The sequence below is a fragment of the Atractosteus spatula genome, chromosome 13 (assembly GCF_055471065.1).
Source record: "Atractosteus spatula isolate fAtrSpa1 chromosome 13, fAtrSpa1.hap1, whole genome shotgun sequence".
NCBI lineage: Eukaryota > Metazoa > Chordata > Actinopteri > Semionotiformes > Lepisosteidae > Atractosteus > Atractosteus spatula.
Window position 1 is genome coordinate 5,711,121 of NC_142718.1, and position 20,933 is coordinate 5,732,053.

The 20,933-nt window shown below is 41.0% G+C and overlaps 1 protein-coding gene across 5 annotated transcripts in view; it reads right to left on the minus strand.

Moving 5' to 3' along the window:
* Positions 1 to 12,515, minus strand: part of LOC148821695 (abl interactor 2) — an 85,991-nt gene extending 73,476 nt beyond the window's left edge. For all 5 annotated transcript variants that reach the window (XM_088930085.1, XM_088930083.1, XM_088930084.1 and 2 more), the window contains exon 1: positions 12,330 to 12,515. In XM_088930085.1, the coding sequence (XP_088786211.1) occupies positions 12,330 to 12,446 (117 nt within the window). In that variant the 5' untranslated portion in view covers positions 12,447 to 12,515. The remainder of the gene's footprint in view (positions 1 to 12,329) is intronic.
* Between the last annotated feature and the right edge of the window lie 8,418 nt (positions 12,516 to 20,933).

Genomic DNA, 20,933 nt, shown 5'->3' on the forward strand with positions numbered 1-20,933 from the left:
GCTCTCAAGACTCTTCTCCCACTGACTCTCCCCACACTGCAGTCATGTCGCTACCTCATAAACCTTAAACACATCAGTCATTCATATTATTCAGAGCCTCTGCAGAGAGATAATTCCTTACACTTATATAGCGCTTTTCTGAACACTCCATTTAAAGCACTCCCCTCCACCACCACCAATGTGTAGCCCCCACCTGCATGTTGCAATGGCAGCCAAGTGTGCTAGTAAACTCACCACACATCAGCTATCAATGATAGCAATTGGAATTAGGAGGCCATGATTGAAGACCAGAGGAAAATTTAGCCAGTACGCCAGGGTAACACCCCTACTCTTTTTTGAGAAATACCACAGGAATTTTAATGAGCACAGAAAGTCAGGACCTCTGTTTTACGTCTCATCCAACGAATGGAGCTTTTTTTTTATAGTATAATGTCCCCCCCACTATACTGGAGCATTAGAACCCACACAGACCGCATGGTGAGCACCCCCTACTGGTCCCACTAACACCTCTTCCAGCAGCAACGTTGAGTGGAATTCTGATTTTTTTCTTTATGAGGGGCATTCAGTATTCACAGACCTGAGGAATAAAAAATAAAAAATCTCAAGAAGGTCACTGTCACTTTTGGCACAAAAATGGAATCATCTGACAGCTCCAACTAAGGAAAAACAATGCAGGGATAACTCTCCCTAGTAATTCGGTCCCAAACAGCGAATTCCCAAGCCCCGGAAATAAAAGAATCCTCTTGATCATGCACTAAGTGGATAATGTCTCGGTTTAGAACTCGTTTAGAGTTCATCGGATCCCCTAGCCTCTCATCCTAGGAGTCTCTGCTGGAAAAGCTGACAGGAAATAAGGTCCAGGAAAGCTGCCTAACTGTGCCCCTTTTCTTTTATCTTTTAAAGCAAATAATGAAAATAAACGACAAGGGTAAATGTAAATGCAATTGTGTCAGCACAAACTGTAACACACCACGTACTGTGAAATATGTCATGACTATGTTGTAACAAGTTATTACATAATATATGTTTTGTTACGTTATATGTTATATGTAATATGTTATGTTAACATATGTTACATGATGTTTTGTGATGTATTCAGATGTACAGAAGTGCTGTGGGTCCATAAATATTTCCCCTTTTGGGCACAATAAAGTTTATCATCCCTTAAACACTGGGAGGTACTTCACTCAGCGTGTTCCCCTCAGTGACTCACGACACAGAAATAAGAAAAGCTGCACTGACCTTTCTTTTCCACTTGCTACAATGACAAAACTTGGGTGAGGCCCACAGTGAAGACATACCACTTCGGCTGGGATATTAAATTTGGGAACAAATTCTCAAATTTTCCAGGTTCCCCTCCAAATGGGATATAACCCACTGGAAGAAAAACTGCATGGGCTGTCTCTACAAGTAAATTTGGGAGTCAGCCGGGACGTTCCCGAGTGCCTCACTAAGAGCAGGCTTCCCTGCGGAGCACAGACTAGGCCCTATAATCTTGAAAGAAAGTCCATTTCAACATGGGGTCGTTTCTAGTTAAATGTGGAAAAGAGCAACGTGATTAGTACTGGGAGGATCAAACCCTGGCATTTTTTTGTGGAAAAGAGAGCAAAAATATTGTTACCGTCCCAACTTCTCAAGCAGTTTCTTCTCAAGCCACACAACAGCCACGCGAGGGGACTAGCACAGTCCCAGGAAGTTTGAGCAGGAGTCTGGAACAAACTACCCAGCCATGTTGTCCAAACCGAATAACCTGGCCTCTTGCAAGAAATGACTACACGAGATTCTCAGATCAATTAGCTACTAAAAGCGAACAGGCTCAATGGGACAAACAACCTCCTTTCATTTGAAAACGTGCTTTCAAATGCAGGATGTGTCAAAGTTCTCTCCGCAATGCCCAACGCTGCTCTTGACACTGCGTGCCTTGCAGTCTGAGAGGCTGAAGACTGCTTGCCAGTACATGTGTCTGCGGACAAGTTTCCTCTTTTCTTTGGTGGAAGAAGTACCTGCGCTGAGCGGGGTGGACTAACATCCGCAACTAACTTGCAAGGTCCAATGAAAAACAAATAAGTGGCGCGCCAGGATTTCAAGACACAGAGTCACAGATGACACAGCCTTCTGCTTTGTAGTTCTTCTTTCCAGAGACTCTTCAAACTCACTTGTTACTGGGTTACTGGGATCACACAGTGCAACAAAGATCCTTGATGGAACAAGTTAAAGGTTTATTCCATACTGAAAAACCTTTCTTCTCTTTTCAGCATGGGAAAAAACCTTTAACTTGTTTCTTTGCAGCCTACGCATGCTGATGTAGCTCCCTACTTGAACTAAAAGATCCTTGATTCTGGGCCTTCGGTGTATCATCCACAACCACAGATCACAAAAGGCAGCAGGAAGGAATACTGTCAACCCCGGGTAGGAAAGAGTTAACCCAACCCCATCATCTGGTAACTACTTGCGCAACTCGCACAGCAGCGAGTTGAAAACAATGATCTGAAATTAGCCCAACTGAGCCGCCTTCCACAGACAGCCCACAGATGCCTGGTTTGAGAAATGCATGTCGTGGAGGTGAAATTACTCAATCTGGGCGATGTCAACTGCTTAAATAGAACCGCAGTCAGGATTTCACTCGCTGTTCACTCTCTTGGGGGGGATCGGTGTGTCTTCAGGGTTCTGGTATAGCTCAGTTCTTAATCATAGGCAAATTGATTCCTCACAGAGGGAAGAATAGCACTATCAGACCCCCACGATGCGCTCCAGTCGGGTGCATTTCAGGCAACACACCTGAACGACAGCAGTTTTGATTTTCAGACACTGCTGGGGGGTTGATCCCAATGACAAATTCCATTTGATCTTGGAAGAGCTGAAAGGACATTTCCAAATATGCCCCACATAGAAAACTGAACTCAATTAGCCACTGATTAAAAACTCAGCAGGAGAAAAATCCGGGAGAGACAGTGTTTCCTCCAGGACTTCAGGAGTGGGGAAACTTATCTAAACAAGCAAGCAGATCAATTAAAGGCACCAAACAGCACTGGCGCTTCAGAACTCAGCTGGAATAGAAATCGGCAATCTCTCAGGACCAGTGTGGAAACTAGGCCTGGGCTTAGCTAAAGCCCATTACAGTACATTTTTTTTTGACAAGAGACAAAAAGAAGGCAGCACTCTTTAAGTTTGCCTTAATATGTACTTTCCAGAATCATGAGTGTGAAGCTCCAAAACTAAACCAGGAATGTGGAGCTGATTCAGGTACTATTGCAAGGTACTATGGCAGCAAGCCTGAACCACAACAGGACAGTTACTGCATAATGCTTTACTGCTTAATGGAGAACACAGATACGACTGTCGGGCCTATCTTTAAGGTGGAGACAGGGGGACTGGTGGAGGAATGGGAGGAAGATGTCTGGTGCTTCAAAACCAAATCTAGTTTTGGGTCAGTAAAAAGGAGAGGAACGACAGGGGAACTTCCAAAAACATCCTATACAGCTGCCGAAACCTTGAAACCAGACGCAGAAGTGCTGACCGGCGACGAAAAAAGTAGTCTGTATTACACAAAACTAAAGAATGAATGTGCCTTTATACACAGGGGCTGATGGGAGGGGACGTCTGGTGCAAAGACGCTTACAAAAGAGCTTCAGTTTTCTATTTGACCCAGAAACGCCCTGATACAAAGACTGAATGCAGGTACCGCCTCAGGTTTTAGAACAACACAGCCTGCCCTTTCGGATTAAAAAAGATAAACGGAAAATGATCTAACAAGATGTGACTGAGTTACATAAAAGACACAGAAAAGTAAAATACAAGCACAGTGCTTTTAGACAACGGAACAGCATGGGACCTCATCTAAATTGTCACCTTGCTCTTGAATCTACCCGAACACCTGACTGAACCCAGCAGAGACAACCTGGCACATTTAAACAAGATACAGTGCATTGCTGGGTCCGGGTAAGTAAAACATTTGTAAGATTTCTAGGCCATGACTAAAAGAATATCTAATACCTGTAATTCTCTTTTTTTCCCCCAACCATTCTGCCCAATCAATGAAAGGCTGTTGAGTAGCAGTAGACACTATTAAAAACTGCATTTACAGTGTTTTCTACAAGGGCTTGCAATCAGAGGGCACACTTCATCAGTCACAGAGACTGCACTGGGCATTACACTTTTCAACTTTTATTTGTTTTAAACCTCACGGCCTGAAACTGACATGGTCCAGCTAGAGGCCAATCTAAACCAGATTTCTGTGGAGACACTAACACCTGCTGGTGTTCTTGGCCTAATTGAATCCTTAATTGAACTAATGAATAGCTGGATTGGAACCTTTGCTACTTCTGCTGTACTGAACAGTTGGGATATGTTCAATTTTAAGCCATTCTTAAAAGTATAGGAACTAAAAATTCAAATGAATTCTACTCCCCCAATTATATAAAAGGGTTCAATTATAGAAGAGTATGGAAACAATATCTTGATAAATGACAGGAATTGGCCCAACATATAACTGTGCACTTTAAAACAGCAATATTATTTTTGGTATAAACTGGTATACAGACTAGAAACTCTTTGTTGAACAGGGCAAGAGCATCTTTAAAAATATATATCATATTTCTGACTTACTGTAGTCGCCCACTGACTATAAAATGTTCTGCTTCTCAAAAACTGACGTTTTCTAAAAACTGGGTCAGAAATGAATCCTGTGTCTAAAGGATCATGCTTGAGAAAAAAACAGAACACAACATTCGGCACAGCGCAGAGTGGGATTGTGTTGCCCAAACACTTATAGATTGGTAAATTATATACTGATCGCATGAGAGCTCAGCTGGAAGAAAATCCAGCAGGTGTGTGGATCCCCAAGTGCAGAGAATTGAACCCCCAGTCGACAGTAAGAAAACCAGCAAGTGTGTGTATCCCCAGGATCAAGATTGGGGACCCCCTGGCCTACAGTAAGAAAACCAGCAAGTGTGTGTACCCCCAGGATCAAGACTGGGGACCCCAGGCCTACAGTAAGAAAACCAGCAAGTGTGTGTACCCCCAGGATCAAGACTGGGGACCCCAGGCCTACAGTAAGAAAACCAGGAAGTGTGTGTACCCCCAGGATCAAGACTGGGGACCCCAGGCCTACAGTAAGAAAACCAGCAAGTGTGTGTACCCCCAGGATCAAGACTGGGGACCCCAGGCCTACAGTAAGAAAACCAGGAAGTGTGTGTACCCCCAGGATCAAGACTGGGGACCCCTGGTCTACAGTAGGAAAACCAGCAAGTATGTGTTGTCCCCAGGATTAAGATTGGGGACCCTTGGTCTACAGTAGGAAAACCAGTAGGTATGGATCTCCAGGTCGGTCAAGCCCTGGTGTAAGCTGTAGTAGCTCATTTTTATGCAAAGTGGAAAAGTATTTAATAGTGTTACCCAGTATAGAGGTACAGTGGTAGAATATTTGAATCTTTACATTGATTTACACTGAATGGAAAAATTAAAATCACATCAAGACCACACAGAACAGTCTATACCTCACAAACTAAGGACCAAAACAGCAGAAGGACTGCTGAAACAAACCTGAAAGTAGAAACAACGTTTTAACTGCCAGATCATTACAGAAAACGTCACAGAATTCTCTGAAGATCAAAAGAATAAGTCAACTGATCTCTCAAAACTCTAGTGAGGGCTATTAAATAAATATTAGACAATCCAGTGTTGACTGGTGCCCATCATCATGAAATTCAGGGATAACAAAAGGGTGGCCACCCAGGAAGAAGGAATGTAGGAAGGTTTAACTCATGTGGCAGGGAAAATGGGAGGCTCACTTACAGCCGGGGGCAACTGGGAATCTTCACAAAAAAAAAACTCTGGTATCATTAGGAGGCAATGTCTTTAAAAACCCTGTCAATGCTGACCTTCTGAACCTGGTGTCTATGGCAACAAGTTCCATGGCAACATAAGAAGAAAAGGCATTTGTCGAACAGCAGATAGCTCAATCCCCAGGTCAAAAGGGATCACATGATGTGGCAAGATCCAAATAAACTGCAATAATAGGTATAATAATCCTGTACACCTACACAGCACTTTTTTTGAGTGGACACTCCACTCAAAGTGCTTTGGAGCTAATGGGGACACCCCTCCACCACCACCAGTGTGCATCCCCCACCTACACGACGCAATCGCTAGACTGGAGCATAAGGACAAACACAGGGTGAGCACCCCCTAATGGCCCCACTAACACCTCTTTCAATAGCAACCTTAGTGTTTCCCAGGAGGTCTCCCATCCAGGTACTGACCAGGCTCACACCTGCTGAGCTTCAGCGGGCTGCCAGCTGTGTGCTGCAGGGTGATATAGCTGCTGGCTAACTAATTAAGAGTTAGCTGAGGGGATACACCCCCACTGGCTGACAGGCGGTAAAGGAGTGAGATTCTACCTTGCCAGAGGTCTTGGACTTCTCAGTAGTGATGTTCATCTTGAAAGCTGGTGATCAGGGTTTAAACGCCCTGGCCCTGCCTACTCCCCGAGTGTCTCAAATAATTTCTTTATAAGCTTAGGGGGCTAATTTGCACACAAAACATAAAACCTTACATTTTTCTCTATATTTAAAAACAAAGGCATTTAGCGGTTAATGACCAATTAGGGTCTGAAGCCCACCTTGTGAAAAACAGATGAAAATTGTGAATAGTTCCAATGTGCAATGGCTTGCTTTTTTTAAAAAAACGACCTCTCTGTCTCACTGACAACGCTACAGTGCAAGCACATTCAGGAGGTTATGTTCCACGTTTCAGCTGGAGGTAATCAACACATCCTATCACAATGCATAATGGGTTTTCACCTCCAAGACTCAGAGAAATTAGTAAGATCTTGGCATTTTCAGTTCTAATCAAGACAGATCCGGAGTTACCCAGAGGTGTGAAAAGAGAATAGTGTTTACATTAGCAAACTGATGATGAATGGCTCGGTAGCTTATATGATTCCCCCTCAGTTAGCCCCCAAGAGAGCCTGATGATTGCAGAATGGGCCTTGTTTTCTCTATGACAGGTGGGTTGCAGACCTCTGAGCATGTTTCATTAAGGGTCAGAATTCTGGCAGACCCCAACAAGAAACCTGTGTTTAATCCAACTGTAAGCAGAAGCACAACCCCAAAAAGATGTAGTACTCAAATGCTACTTTTTTTTACATAATGTTTGGGCAAGCAAGAGCCCTCTACCCAAGATAAGTGAGATTCGCTGTGCTGTTTTTTAAAGTCTTGGAATTGCTCAGATGGTCAAAATTGATGGACTGGGCCAGTGGCAAAGGTTGTGGGTCGATCACAAAACAGAACAAGGGACAGGTTCATTCCGTGCTGGAAGGTAAAGAAAAGAAGCAACGTACGGGCCACAGATCCTTCTTCAAGCGTGAGGGAGAGAGGGCAGGTAGAAAACAAAATATAAACCTATTAAATGAAAGAAATGCTGGGCAATCACCTGCTAGCAATTAGTAAAGGCAAGTATTACAGGCAATTACAGCTAAGATAAGCACACCAGCAGATGCAGTTTTTTTTTTCCTGTAGGAATCAGTATGAGACTCTTGCCAATGCTTGCTGACAGGATACAGCTAGACAAGGCCATGGTGAAGCCTTATGTTTCTGTGGCACAGACCCACCTCCCATAAGGATGAGGTCCATGAGGAGCCACAGAGGAAACCCTGTGGTGCAGATGCGCATCATGTGGATTTTAAAACCCTGAACGACTCCAGCGCAGGAAAAGAAACGCTGAGACACTGGAGCTCCTGACGCCAGTTCAGTGTATTGTCGTACGCACGTGTGCAATTAAACGCTTATTTGCCTGTATGCGCCAATCCAGAGACATTAAGGAAACACCAAAAACATCACCAGAGAACAGCAGCAGCACCAACGAGTTAAAAAACATACAACTTAAAAACAAAAACCTGAGACACGTCACTGGCCGGTGGAGCCTTCACACTGGCTGCCACCAGCTCCGAACAAGAGAAGCCGCACTGTCCCTACAGATATTCAGTCAGCTGCTTAGTGGCGTGCAAAGCCGATTGAGGGGACTGAGGGGGAAGAGGGGAGAGCAGACAGAGCTGACACCTGTGCACAACAGAGCCGAGAGTCTGCGTGCTTATCCTGGGGCTTTAATCTGGATCCTGTATTGTTTAGGACGTCTCGCCAAATGCAAAGCTCAGCGCTCTCTGGGCTGAAGTTAATGAGAACCGGAATTTTCTCGTTTAAAAAAAGACAGCACCAACTAAAGCAAAATTGGATTTCACACGGGTGTCTCTCTTTGAAATAATTCTTTGCACAAAACCAACAGCTAAAGATTGTGATCTTCAAGACCAGGGTAGATGCGTGAGGTACGCCTCTTAATGCAAATCAAAACATGACTACCGAGAGGTCCCGTCTCCAAATTTAAGTCATCTTCAAACCCTGTGCCAATAAAAGATGACTCTAAACTTTGGCTAATTTATCAGTGTTAAACAAATACTAAAAACCATGCAACCTATACTCCTCTCTCAGTACTGCAACCTCCCTTAAAAAATCCCAGAGACCATGTTACATTTGTTTCAGTGTTCTTGCCAAGAAACACCATGTGTGGTGAGATGTCTTTTCAATGAACAAAAGGGAATCATTTTCACCCCCCATACTCAGCTGTATTTCTCTTGATAGGTAATAAGCCCTTAACTTGAAAGTGTGGATATTGGAAAGTATTAACCAGTTACGGACATCTTAAGGCAAGGTAAGAAGTCTGCACACTCTACAAAAGCATAACTGCCAAAGCTGATTAAGCTGAATATGGGTTTGAGATTTCCATTATTTGCCACATATAGATTATAGATATTTAACTACCTTTAAACCCAGGGAATAAGAATTTCAGCCAGAAAGGACTGTAAGTGGACCCTACTTTAGGGTATTAATGCAGCGCCAGCTGTCCTAAGTCTGGCATTTCTTCAATTCATGAAACTGAGAAATGTTGATGCAGATCCTGAAAAACAAAGCCACTGTAACACTGAATTTAAGAACCCAGAGAAAGGCAAATGTTTAACGAAGCTATCTATTAATTGCTGATATTTACACACCACACACCAAGATGCCACACGCAAAGTGCCTCCAGACGAAAGCCAAGGCTTTCTCGCAAGCATTGCGTTATTAATGTCAGCAGGTCCCTTTTCAGCAGTCCTTAAAATGAATTTTGAGTCGGTATTTTCTTTGTAACTGTTTTCAGAGTTATACTCAATTTGAAGTTGACGGCCCTGTCTCTGTCTCTCGGGCATAAAGGGGTCACCTCCGAGCTCCATGTTCCTACACAGGCCGAGCAGACTCCTGACTCATGAACATTCATGTGCACAGCCTGTGTCATGTCCAACCTTCCTAGCAATTTCCCCACCGAGACTAAAGAAACTGAAACAGACAGATGTTCCGTCTTATGAAGCTTACCTCACAAGAAAAATTATATGCATGCCACAACTACAATCTGTATATAAATACCATAATTGATGCTTTATGTCTACATATTTTTGTCTTTTGCCCAACATTACACAAACCCCGCTACATTGCTGAGAAAATAAACACATCCCCCCTTTAGTACAAAACACAAATCGTTGTAAATCATGGCACACGGATCCAACTGTTTTAAGATCACATTCTCTCATTAGCGCTTAATTCAACGTTGCCCACGACAGACCCTTCAGCACTTCTGATTCCGGTGCAAATCGGGAATCAACCTTCGGAACAGCTTCCACATTCCTTGATAACACAAGTCCCTTGAGGAGAAAGGGACAAAAAAGTTCAAAAAGGCTATATTCAGGATGCCAGAGACGGAGGTTCAAGACACAGGAGTTTAAGCTGTGGACATTGCTTTGTACCCTAGCATCAAGATAAAGCACTCAGCCATGGTTCGAAGCAGCTATGAGTTTTGAACCAGTCCCTCTTTGGTTTCAGGGAAAAATGACAATTTTGAAGGTCCTGTCTCCAGCAACAAAGTCACAAACAAAACGCAAGAACTAAAGTAAAATCATGGGGGCTTTGTGGCAAACTGCCTTTTAAAATTTCCCGTCTACCCAAACAATGATGTTAAAGCATCCATTCGCCTTATAGCAGCAAAATTAACCACACACATTACTGGAGTGGTATTTTATTGTTAAAGTTAAGTAACATAGGGGAGAAAGTCATATTGCTGTTTAGAAACTGGGGTTGATGAAAAGGAGTAAAATTGTGGATTATCATCAAATTAACTATATAGAAAACTAACATTGTTAGCCAGAGTTCCGCTTCCACGTTTGGCGTCGATAGCGTTGTAGTGTACCACCATCTCGTTTTCACCAGGCAACCAGGAAAAATAATATAAAACTATCTGGTAAAGTAAAATTATTTTATCAGGAGTGCATTATTTTGTTCATTAGAGCCAAGGCTCGCCTATAACCATGTAAATACAGTCACAGAACCTAAAGTGTTAAATATTAAGATAATGAAACCGCGTCCCTCGTCAAATAACCATTACAATTCACATTTATGTGTAAAAACTGAAAAGCGCATAACCCCTTCATGCATTTATGCACAATCTGAAATCCTTCTTCCTGCTGGAAATTAACCCTTGAAAGAAAATGAGAAAATCTAGCATGCGCTATTGGGCATGCACAATAAAATACGATACTTTATACTTTAAATAGACGTATTTTGTATATTATCCGATACGTGTGGGTTTTCTGACACGCTGTTGCGTCACAACCCATATTCCCGGGGGAAAACAAATTATTGATAATGCTCAGTCACCTTAAAAACAATCACAGCCGGGACCCGATTAATACGCTTAGCTCACTAGCAATCACATTAAAATGTTCTTCAAAAAGACATCAGATTAGCTTTCCTAAAATCCGACGAATTTGTGTAATGCTGTTGAGCAAGACCCCGAGGGCATTTTGTGTCAGAGAGGTCAACCCCTTAATTCGATAGAAAAAAAAACAATGTAACATAAATACAGTTGGGCTCTGAAAATACTTGATTCGGGCTGAGAACGTTTTTAATTCTAGTGCGTTCAGGTCACCGAAAAGTGAACCCTCGGTTGATTTATATTTATAGTTTTCAATTAGTGACTATCGCGGCAAACACCAGGAGGCAAGAGGTATTTGATTATGTAGCAGCTGACCTCATCGATGGCAATTTTTTTAAGCTGCTGCTGCTGCTACTATTGCAAAAAATGAACAAATGCTGTATCTTTTTTTTAAAAAAAAATACATCTACCGCAACACGAAATAGCTCGCAAGCGTCGCCGACATCACAATATCGCAACTTCAAAGGCACAGATGATCAACTCCGGAGCAAAATAAATGTCCAAAATCCCTATTTCTGGTGGGGGGTCAAAAATGCTCGCATTTCTGCTGTGGGGACGCGCAAGTCCTGCTTACACACAGCCTAAGACCGGGTCTCGTCACTGGCTAGTCACAGATTTCGGCTTTAATTTCTTAATCACCGGACTGTAATCGTGATCAGATGCACTGGGTTGTTTTTTGAACTCTCCGTTCAACCAAAACGGACGCGACTATCTTCTTCGCGAAACGCAGCGAAACCAAGTTATTTCTTTTCTGTGCTGCGTGCGTTTTAAATGCAAGGCTCGGGCTGCCACTCTTTAAACCTATAGTATGATTTTCTATTTCCTGCATGCTGGCAGTTTATTCCAAGACACCCTCCTAGAAAATAACACCACCGCATCAAGCAAGCCATGATTGACAGATGACAAACCTGTTTATTAAATAACACCATGCCGGCTTGGACACATAACTCGGCAGAAAAAAAAAATGTTCCAGTAGCTATGCACTTTTTGATCTTTATTGATTTCAATTTGAACTTTAAAAAAACTATTTAAGAGACATTTTTGCAGGTTTACGCTGATACTGACGCTCCCTGTCTATCCCTGCATCTGGCATATGCTTCCTAATATGGGAGTTTTTTTTCCTCCAAAATCTATACGAATCTAGATATTTAACGTTCTGATTTATATCAGTTTTTTACTTTATCGTGTTACAACTTACTGAATCATTCCCAGTCCGTTTCAAATGTTCAACCCCCCACCGTACGCATCCATATACACTACCACACGTCTTCACCACAAGCATTACATTCCTCAAACTACAGCCGCATTCCTGGAAACTGAACATATGTCAATGCAAACACACCGAATGGGTCCAAAAACCTCTGCAGCAAAGCAAAAAACTGTAATCTGGACTTGAGCAAAACATCGCAAAAGGGAGCACAACATTAGAGCATCAGCAATATCCCTCCTATCATTTTCCACAGCCTTTTCCAACCCGAGTCAGGTCGCTCGCCTCTCAACGCCAGCCCGTTTACCGAAAACCCACTCCAACTTACCTGTATGTAGTTGTTTTCGCAGTAATCTGCGACTCTTTCGAGGTTGGTGTAACTATCGAGCAAAGCTCTCCGTCCTGCCGGAATTTCTTCTTCCAAAAGCATCTGTAGCTCCGCCATCTTTACATCTTTAACACACTGAAGCGCTGGCAACACAGGAAGCAGGGAGGAATACAACTTCCTCTCCTCCGATGTGGGAAAGGTGTAGTTACTCAACTGGAGAAGCTTTTTTTTGGGGGGGGGGGTGAGGAGGACGATGTCAGGAAGTCTGACACTTGAGAGTGTGCTGTCACCTGTTAAATGACGTGAAATATAAATATGTCTGCATCCACAGAGGTTTTAAGACGCTAATAAAAAGAGGTGTTTTTGCTACACAGCCTCAGAGACACACAAATCACAATCACCTTGGTACTCAATGATTTTGTGTAATTTATCTTCACATTTCTTAGAGGTTTATAACTCACTGTTTGGAGGAAACTGTGTGGAACGAAACATATTATCATACCCCACTCCAGTATTATATTCGCAGAAGATTTGAATAACTTAGCATTTGTTCATTGCATTTCAAAGCCGTGGCTGTTGAAAGATAGCAACAGTTGTACCTACATCATTTTTATAATACATTTATGGTTTTAACTGTGGCCCTGCAGTATCATACTGTAGATGCACATTGAAGCCTAATCTGGCTTTATCAGCTAGTCCAATCTTTTGTGGGATGTTGTAAAAAAATTGCCTGTTGCAGACCCAATTATCAATAACTGTTCCTAGGATCATATCTTCCCCTCCTTCATTAGAAATAACTTACAAAACTAAAGAGAACGAGACGCTAGATTACCGGCAGCCTAAGGCAATATGAATAAGGGGTCACAGTATTTGGAGGTCAAAATGTGGACCTGATCCTTTAAATTCTCGTTTCATTGATGAAGATGCATTTTGGTAGTTTTAAGAGATGAATGTTTCTTTCCCATCTTTCATTCAGTCACTTGTGCAAGAGGTAGCACAGTATGTTGTACACTGTCATTACTGTGCACCAGTTAATCTTTAATGTCATGGGGGTTATCTAGAGCAACATGAGTCACACCTTGAGTCAATGCCTTTTCCAAATAAGCATGTCTTGGCATGTTTAACACAAGATTTAAGCACTCACACACCTCAGAACAATTTATTGTCTTGAAGCTGGCTGTGAAAGTGAAAGGTGTGTGTTGCTTGGAGAGGCTTGACTCCTTTAGTTACACTATCAGCCTTTTTGTTGATGCAAATCAGAGGTTAAGGTGAAAATAGAATAGTGCTAGAAAAGCCGATACATTTCTCCTAGTTTAGTTGCTTTATTAAAACTAATTGGTGATACATTGATGGAAACATTTACTAAGATGATACAGGTAGGTCTGTGAATATGAGCACCGTTGAGTATTTTGATAATCATTGCCTAATTTTGTCTCTTTTTTCTGTGTGTGAATGATTTTAACATGTAACCTTATTTATTTACGTTCCCACGGGACAACTTCTCCTTCAGGGTGAACACGGGGTTTTGAAATCTTTCTATACGTTGATAACCAACACTGCGAGCCCAAAGGAATTATGCTGGAGGACCAGTAGAGGGAGCTGCTTCTTTTGTTGACATCCATTCGTACTTTCCTCACAGTTTTAAGCCCTTCATGCTACTGTACATTCTTTCTGTGGCTTTACTTACACTATAAACTATAATATCAGAATTTAAAACCGAATAAACTGTAACAAGAACATCTGTATACCTGGCAATTTTTGGTTTAACCACAGTGAAAAAAGTACAGAGGTACTATTTCGTGTTACACGTAACATCACAGAAACAGCCATTGTGGAAAATCAGAAATATGATCTTATGCAAACAATTAAAAAAAAATCCCAGTTTTTTTTCAGGTATGAACTGTTGCTGGAAAATTGTGGAGTTTCATCTCTTGTCTTTGGATTGCTAAAAAAATAGAAATGCTCAAACTGTTCTTCAGGTAATTTGTCAGAATTAGTTTACAGTCAAGTCTTCATTTGGTTCAGAACCAAATGCCATATTCCCTTTTGCTGACTGCTAAATACAGTTTTTGACAAATCAAATTTGAGGCCATTTTAGTTGTGTCCAGATTCATGTCTAAAAAAAAATTCTCAGACTCTGATGTTTTCTTAGGAAAATGTCTCAGAACTTTTCTGCCTTACTATTATGGAGAATAAGCTTGCATTCGACTTCAAGGATGGTTTGAAGAAGATTAAAGTTAAGCTTAAAATGACTTATTTCTGTTTTACTTTTCTGAATTTTATTTAATGTAATACAGGACACCAGCTCACTCTTCTGATTATGTAGACAGGCAGGTTTTCTTGTGGCATCTAATCAGATTCAGCATCTCATCTGTAGCATTCCTCCTGTCTGCAAAAAAAATGTACAGTAGTTTCGAATCAGACAAAAGAACATAAAGAGGGAGTAAATATAAGTTAAAGTCACAGAGGGAGTGTGCAACTGAATTGCTTTTTCAGATTTCACTTTAAAAACCTGGGCAAGGAAAACAGCATTTTTGTAGCCCAGGGCTAAAGAGACACTTTTTCTCTGCAAATAAAAAAGGTCTTATTTTAATCAAACAGAGGGACATTTAGCCTATGTCTCTTTAAGTACATGAACTGCTGTTGGGTCATCAAAATATAAAAATAAGGGACTCTCAGGCCTCTCTTCTAAAAATGTATTCTTTCCAATTGGCTTATGGGCTATAAATTGATGAGACAGTGTTAAATTGGTTAATTCTTTAATAATTAGCAAGCTGCTTTTAACTGCCTTGCTCCAGTCAGTTTCCAATGAACCTACTGTACCAAGAACACATTTCAGAATCACTGACTCTGTCACAGCAACTCAACATGGTTAATAAACCTGGCCTTCGCATCTGAAAAATAAAGAATTGCTGTGAACTCACACTTACATGTGCTCGTTCCATACTCCAACAGCCCTTTGAGCAAAGAACAGCCTCTTTTTGTCAGTTTTCAATGCACTCCCACAGAGTTTTAACTTGTGCTGGGTCCTCTGATTTATGTTTCACAAGTCCAGTGGGTTGAGTTTGTCACTTCTTTTGAGGATTGTGAAAACTGGGACCAGGATCAGGCACACTATTCTCTGTTCAAACGTTCAAACAAAAAACTAGTTGTTTTAGCCAGTGCCAAGTCTGTTAATCCACCTGGATGCTCTTCTCTGGACATTCCAGAAAATACATGTTAAATCGTGCTTTATTACTTTCACTACAACATAAACAACTAACATAAAGGACACAACATGCATTTGTCAGGAAAAGTGCATTTTGTTAACGCTTGGCCCTAAGCTGACTCTTAGTAGACTATATAAAAATTAAGACATGTGATCACTTTTTTATACTGTATAAGGTCACATTTGTCTTGTTTACACTCTCTTATTAAAATGACTATCGGTTTTAGTTAAATATTAGTTGAAGGCATGCATGTCTCATTTAACATTAAATTAATATGCAGTGCCGTATGGATTAAATTTTAATTAAGTGGCATTTACTGCTTCATTTTACACTGGTGGTTTTTCCTGAGGCAAAGAGTAGCTCCAGGAGTAGATACAGGGATGGCTTGTCTGTATCGAAGGGTCCTGGGTTCTGGGTTAGCTCGCAGAAACAAAATCTGTTTGTAAAATGAGCATTCTCTCAGCTACAGTGATATTTGGACCTAAAGTTCTGCTTTAAAGTTAATTTTAATTATTCAACATTGCATTTATGTTTGCATTTTAATTAGAGGTTAATTAAAACTGGCATTAGGGTCTGCCACAACCCTTACCAGACAATGCTGTCTCTTTGGACCAGAGTGATGCAGAGACATAGAAACAGTGTGCACCACTGTTTCTAGGCTGATCCCAAACAGTGGTGCACACTGGCTGAATGCCTCTTTGGTTGCATGTCCTGGGTTTGATGTGCAAATGGAGAAGCTTAGGGTCTCCCAGGGTCATGTGAGCGTTCACACATATGAGTTTTCACAGCACACAAATGGCTCTTAATGTACACCTTCCTGAGGCAAGCATGAGACTTCCAGGTCCTGTACACCTTCCTGAGGCAACCATGAGACTTCCTGTGGTACTTCAAAAGTACAGGGGTATTAATAAATGAGGTGTAAATGGGGTGTCCAAGTGTAAAATTAGTGAATACTTAACAAGCAATGTCTGGTTATCTGAGTTAAACCACATTTTCATTCTAAACTAATAATAATATTAGTAGTATAAAACGTATAACTATAACATAATTATAAACTAATCATATGGTAGTAGTGGAGACCTCATGTGTCAAACTCTCCCATTAGCAACAGCATTTTTTTTCTGTTTTAGTGTTTAGCTTAGCTCTCACAAATGCATCAAGCTATCACCTAAAGCACACAAATGAAGATGCAGTTTTATTTTTTCCAGTGACACCATCTTTCTTTCTGCTCCATTAATTGTAGTGTTCCAGCACCCTAACGGATACTGCCAAGAGGTACATTTAATTTCATTGCACAGTTGTTTGTTGAGAGAGGACTGCTGATGTTGCTGAGTTCATAGATAAAGTAAGGAGAGGTATACACAGTCAGTAGATTTTCACAGCTCTGTGCCTGGGGGACGATTTTACACATATACTGTATCATCTCTTTTTCTCAATTAGCTACTGCTTCTGTCCATTTGACACACTAATTCAAAATTTACCAAGCTTCTAGGTATCCATTTTATTGGAGAGATCTGAAAAAAAATGTTTTGCGGATTTAATTTAGTGGCCTGAAAAAGTAATAGAAAAATCAAACATCTGAGGGTAACCAAGAAAGAATTATTGGCAGAACACTAACTAAGAGAATATGGTAACTATGTGCTAATTATCCTTGAAGAATATGGGGAATTTGTTGCTGGATCATGAAATGACTGGAAAACAATCTTCATGTGTCACATAGTTAAATATTTCATTCATATTGATAATAAGGCTGAAAGCCTGTCACAAGTTTACCTGGGAAGCTTGTGGTAGTGTTGGTGGAGTAAACAGATGCCGTTTCCCTGCTGACACACTGTTAGTCATTGCTATGTGGTCTGTAATGAATAAAAAATGTGACAAGCAAATGGAATGACTAAGCACCATTTCAATGTGATGGCATTAACCCTCATTTGGAGCACAGAGGAGGATGAAGCCCACCACATAATAGGAATAATTTCCTTATTTTTACCATTTCTGAGTCATACTCACATGTACTGTAAGTTGTTTTGGACTGCTGTAACAGTTATGTTTTTATTGTGTGTATGGACAGGACATTTTTATTTTATAAACACAGCACAAGCCACAATGGTCGACCTTTTAAAAAAGATTTCCTTCTCCAACTGGAAGCAAATTCACCGTTCAGAAACTCCGGTGTCTGAACACAGTCCACATTCTGTTGCATTTGTTACACACCTGTTACCAGTGAGCAACTGGTACAGTTAGCAGAAGTGAGCATCAAAAACTCATAGCACAAAACAAAATTGTGTCCACACATCAAAACCTCCCCTAGACATTGATTTTGAATTCAAATTGGATTTGCCCAAGGAGTAAGAAGATTTTTCTTAAGAGGATGTCATAGCAATTTTATTGCCTCTATCATCATGTCATGAATCATGTTATGATTTAGGAGCTAAGCTGGTAAAATGATTCAGCCGAAACATCAAACTTGCACTCACTCTACAATAGAAAAGGGGCTTTCTGGCTTCTTCGCTGCCCCTGGGACATACAGTATTTTCTATTTTACAAGACTACTGCCATCCAGAAGACTTAGTTAAAAAAAAACACACATTCCAAATGATGAAATACCCTGCCTAACCATCCTAAATTAGGGTGATATATAATCGTATTTTTTTAAAAAGGCTAAAAAAAGTATCTGCTGTGAAGGAGAGAATTTTTTTGTTCTAATAACACACAAACATGCATGAATTTTAGCTTCAGCTGACTGTCGGTTGAAAACTACACAGAGACTTCCTTGTACATAATACCTTTGTCCACTGTACTTAGGCACTGTGAGGCACAGCAATGGTTTAACAATAATTGTTTCTCATGTGGTACTGTACATTATGCCCTTATTATCTCCACACAAACTGTTACAGCACCTTCTTTTGATTACGTTTCTCATTCAGATTACTAAGTAAAGATGCAGAAGCCAAGGATACTTACAAAGGCCTGGCCCTATTCTACTTTCTACCTATGAAAATTCCAAAGTACAGGAATATGAAGATGACCTCACCAAAGCATTTGAGCCACCCTGCAAGAATAAAGGGGCAAAACATGCCCACTACAGTAGTGAAGATGTGATATCTTCAAAAAGAGTACAGTATATGAAATGGGAATATAGAGTAATATACATACATATAGCTTGTTACCTACTGTAAGGTTGGTATTTAAGTTGAGAGATGCCATACAAATGTCCCTGAGAGTGAGGTAATGGGCTGCAACTCTACAATAAAGGGCAGTACATACTGTCAAGCATAATTCCTGACCCACGTGACAGAAAACAAATTAAACTCTTTTACCTGAAGTATTCAATCACTACTATGTCAGGTGACCAGGCAGACCAAGACAAAAATATTCAAATTTCTTAGGTCCTGCCATCAAAGATGAATATGAATTATAAGCCTAAAAGCAAGCTATCCAGAATCTGCCTGTGGTAGGTCTCTCTTCACAGGAAGAGCACAAGTTAAATAAATCTAACTGCCACATAGGTATTCCTCCAGCAATTTAATTTTTTCACAGCATGATACGGCTCCTGTGTGCTAAGGAGCCAACATTGAAATGAGCAGTTAATCTAATCCTAATGAACAGCAATCAGATAAATAATAAAATAATATAGGACAACACACGTTTTATAATCCCAGATAATTATAATATAATTTCCTCACATCTGTGCTCCACATTTGTCACAAATACAGTATACTTAAATTATGCCCCCTTCAGAGTTACTCATTTATTTTTGTTATTCCAACAAAAACTTTCTTATTCGAAAAAACACTCCAAACCTCACTTAGTCATCTGCCAAGACTTTCAGTGGTGAGCAAGTGTGATCATAGCAGGCAACACAACAGGAACAGTAAGAGAAGTGGTATGTGTGTTTTGACACTATGAGGTGGCTGCTGAAAGGTTGGAATTTGTTTTTCCTGGAAGAGCCGGGGCTCTGGTAATCTTTCGAATCCCCTGGCAAATTCTCTTTTCATCAGTCAAATCAAATTTGATCGTTCCATATTTGTCCGCGGTGTTAAGCAGATGATCATTTGTGAAACAGGGAAGCAAGGTACCTTTTAGAACACATCAGCAGGGTCTCATGCAAATTGATTTTGAGGTTGATTAAACAAATGGACTATCGATTTGCTGCTTCGAACTGCCCTGCGGTTCAGCAGCTGTGCTACAGACCAGCTCACTGGGGACAAGGGAATATTTCAAATCTATGTCATCGGATGTTTGGAGAGGACAGTGGCACTTTGTCTGTCATAACATATAACACAATCATCTGTCCATCCATTTTCTAACTGCTAATTTAGGGTCAAAGGGGGCATGCCTTATACCCTGCAAGCAACAGGTATAAGGCAGGGTACAGCCTGGATAGGACACCAGTCCATTGCAGGGCACACAGACACTCATATAGGGCCAGTTTCCCAGAAGTCAGTTAACCTACCAGTATGCATCTGGACTGTGGGAGGAAACCAGAGCACCTGGAGAACATGCAAGCTCCATGCAGAAAGCACCCCAGGTCTGGAATTAAACACAGCACTGCAAGGCAGTAATGCTCTCCACTGCTCCACCACGCCACCCATATTACGCATATGACATAAAAATGATCCTTATGATAATTGAGGTAACTCAAACTGAAGAAAGCAAAACTGTTCAGCGCAGACAAGTATGTAATAAAAGCTACAGTACATAGAAGGGGGAGGCATTAGGCCCATCTAGTCCAGTTGGTAGTTAGGGATCTCACCCTGCCTTGAAAGAAGCCACGTTTGAATAACATGGCTGGCTAATTCAGTTCTGTTTTGAGGAGGTGTTGTGTGGTTCAGAGTTGAAAGCATTACGAGAGATGGCAACTGGCTCCAGACTGGGTGCGAGCTGCGCACATCACACTTTTGAAAATCCCAAGAATAGAATACATCATTATGTATTTTGATCACATCCAAAATTAAAGGATACGCTGCCAGGATGACAAAAATGAACGTAGTTTTGCCGTGAGTCTTGTTTTTCCAACTATAAAGCTTAATCACAATTCTTCTCAATTCTTCTAAGAACAGCAGTGTCCTGGAACAACAAAATAAAAAACAAAACATCTAAAAACTGGAAATCAATCTAAAAAATGATAAAATAGTAGAATACATATTTTTGTAAACATAGCCACTTAACCCATAAGGCAATGATTAGTTAAGGCCATGTTTGGATATGTAATTAATAAGGTCACTAGTTATGTTTCACGCGAAGCTTGAAAAATGCAGAATTCTAGGTAGAGGCCACTGAAGTGGGAAATTACTACATCCCTGCACTGACAGAAGAATAATCTGTGCCTTTCAGGCTCTTGTGCAAGCATTCAGCCCGAACTGTAAACATAATTTGATACAGTTTCTGCACTGTA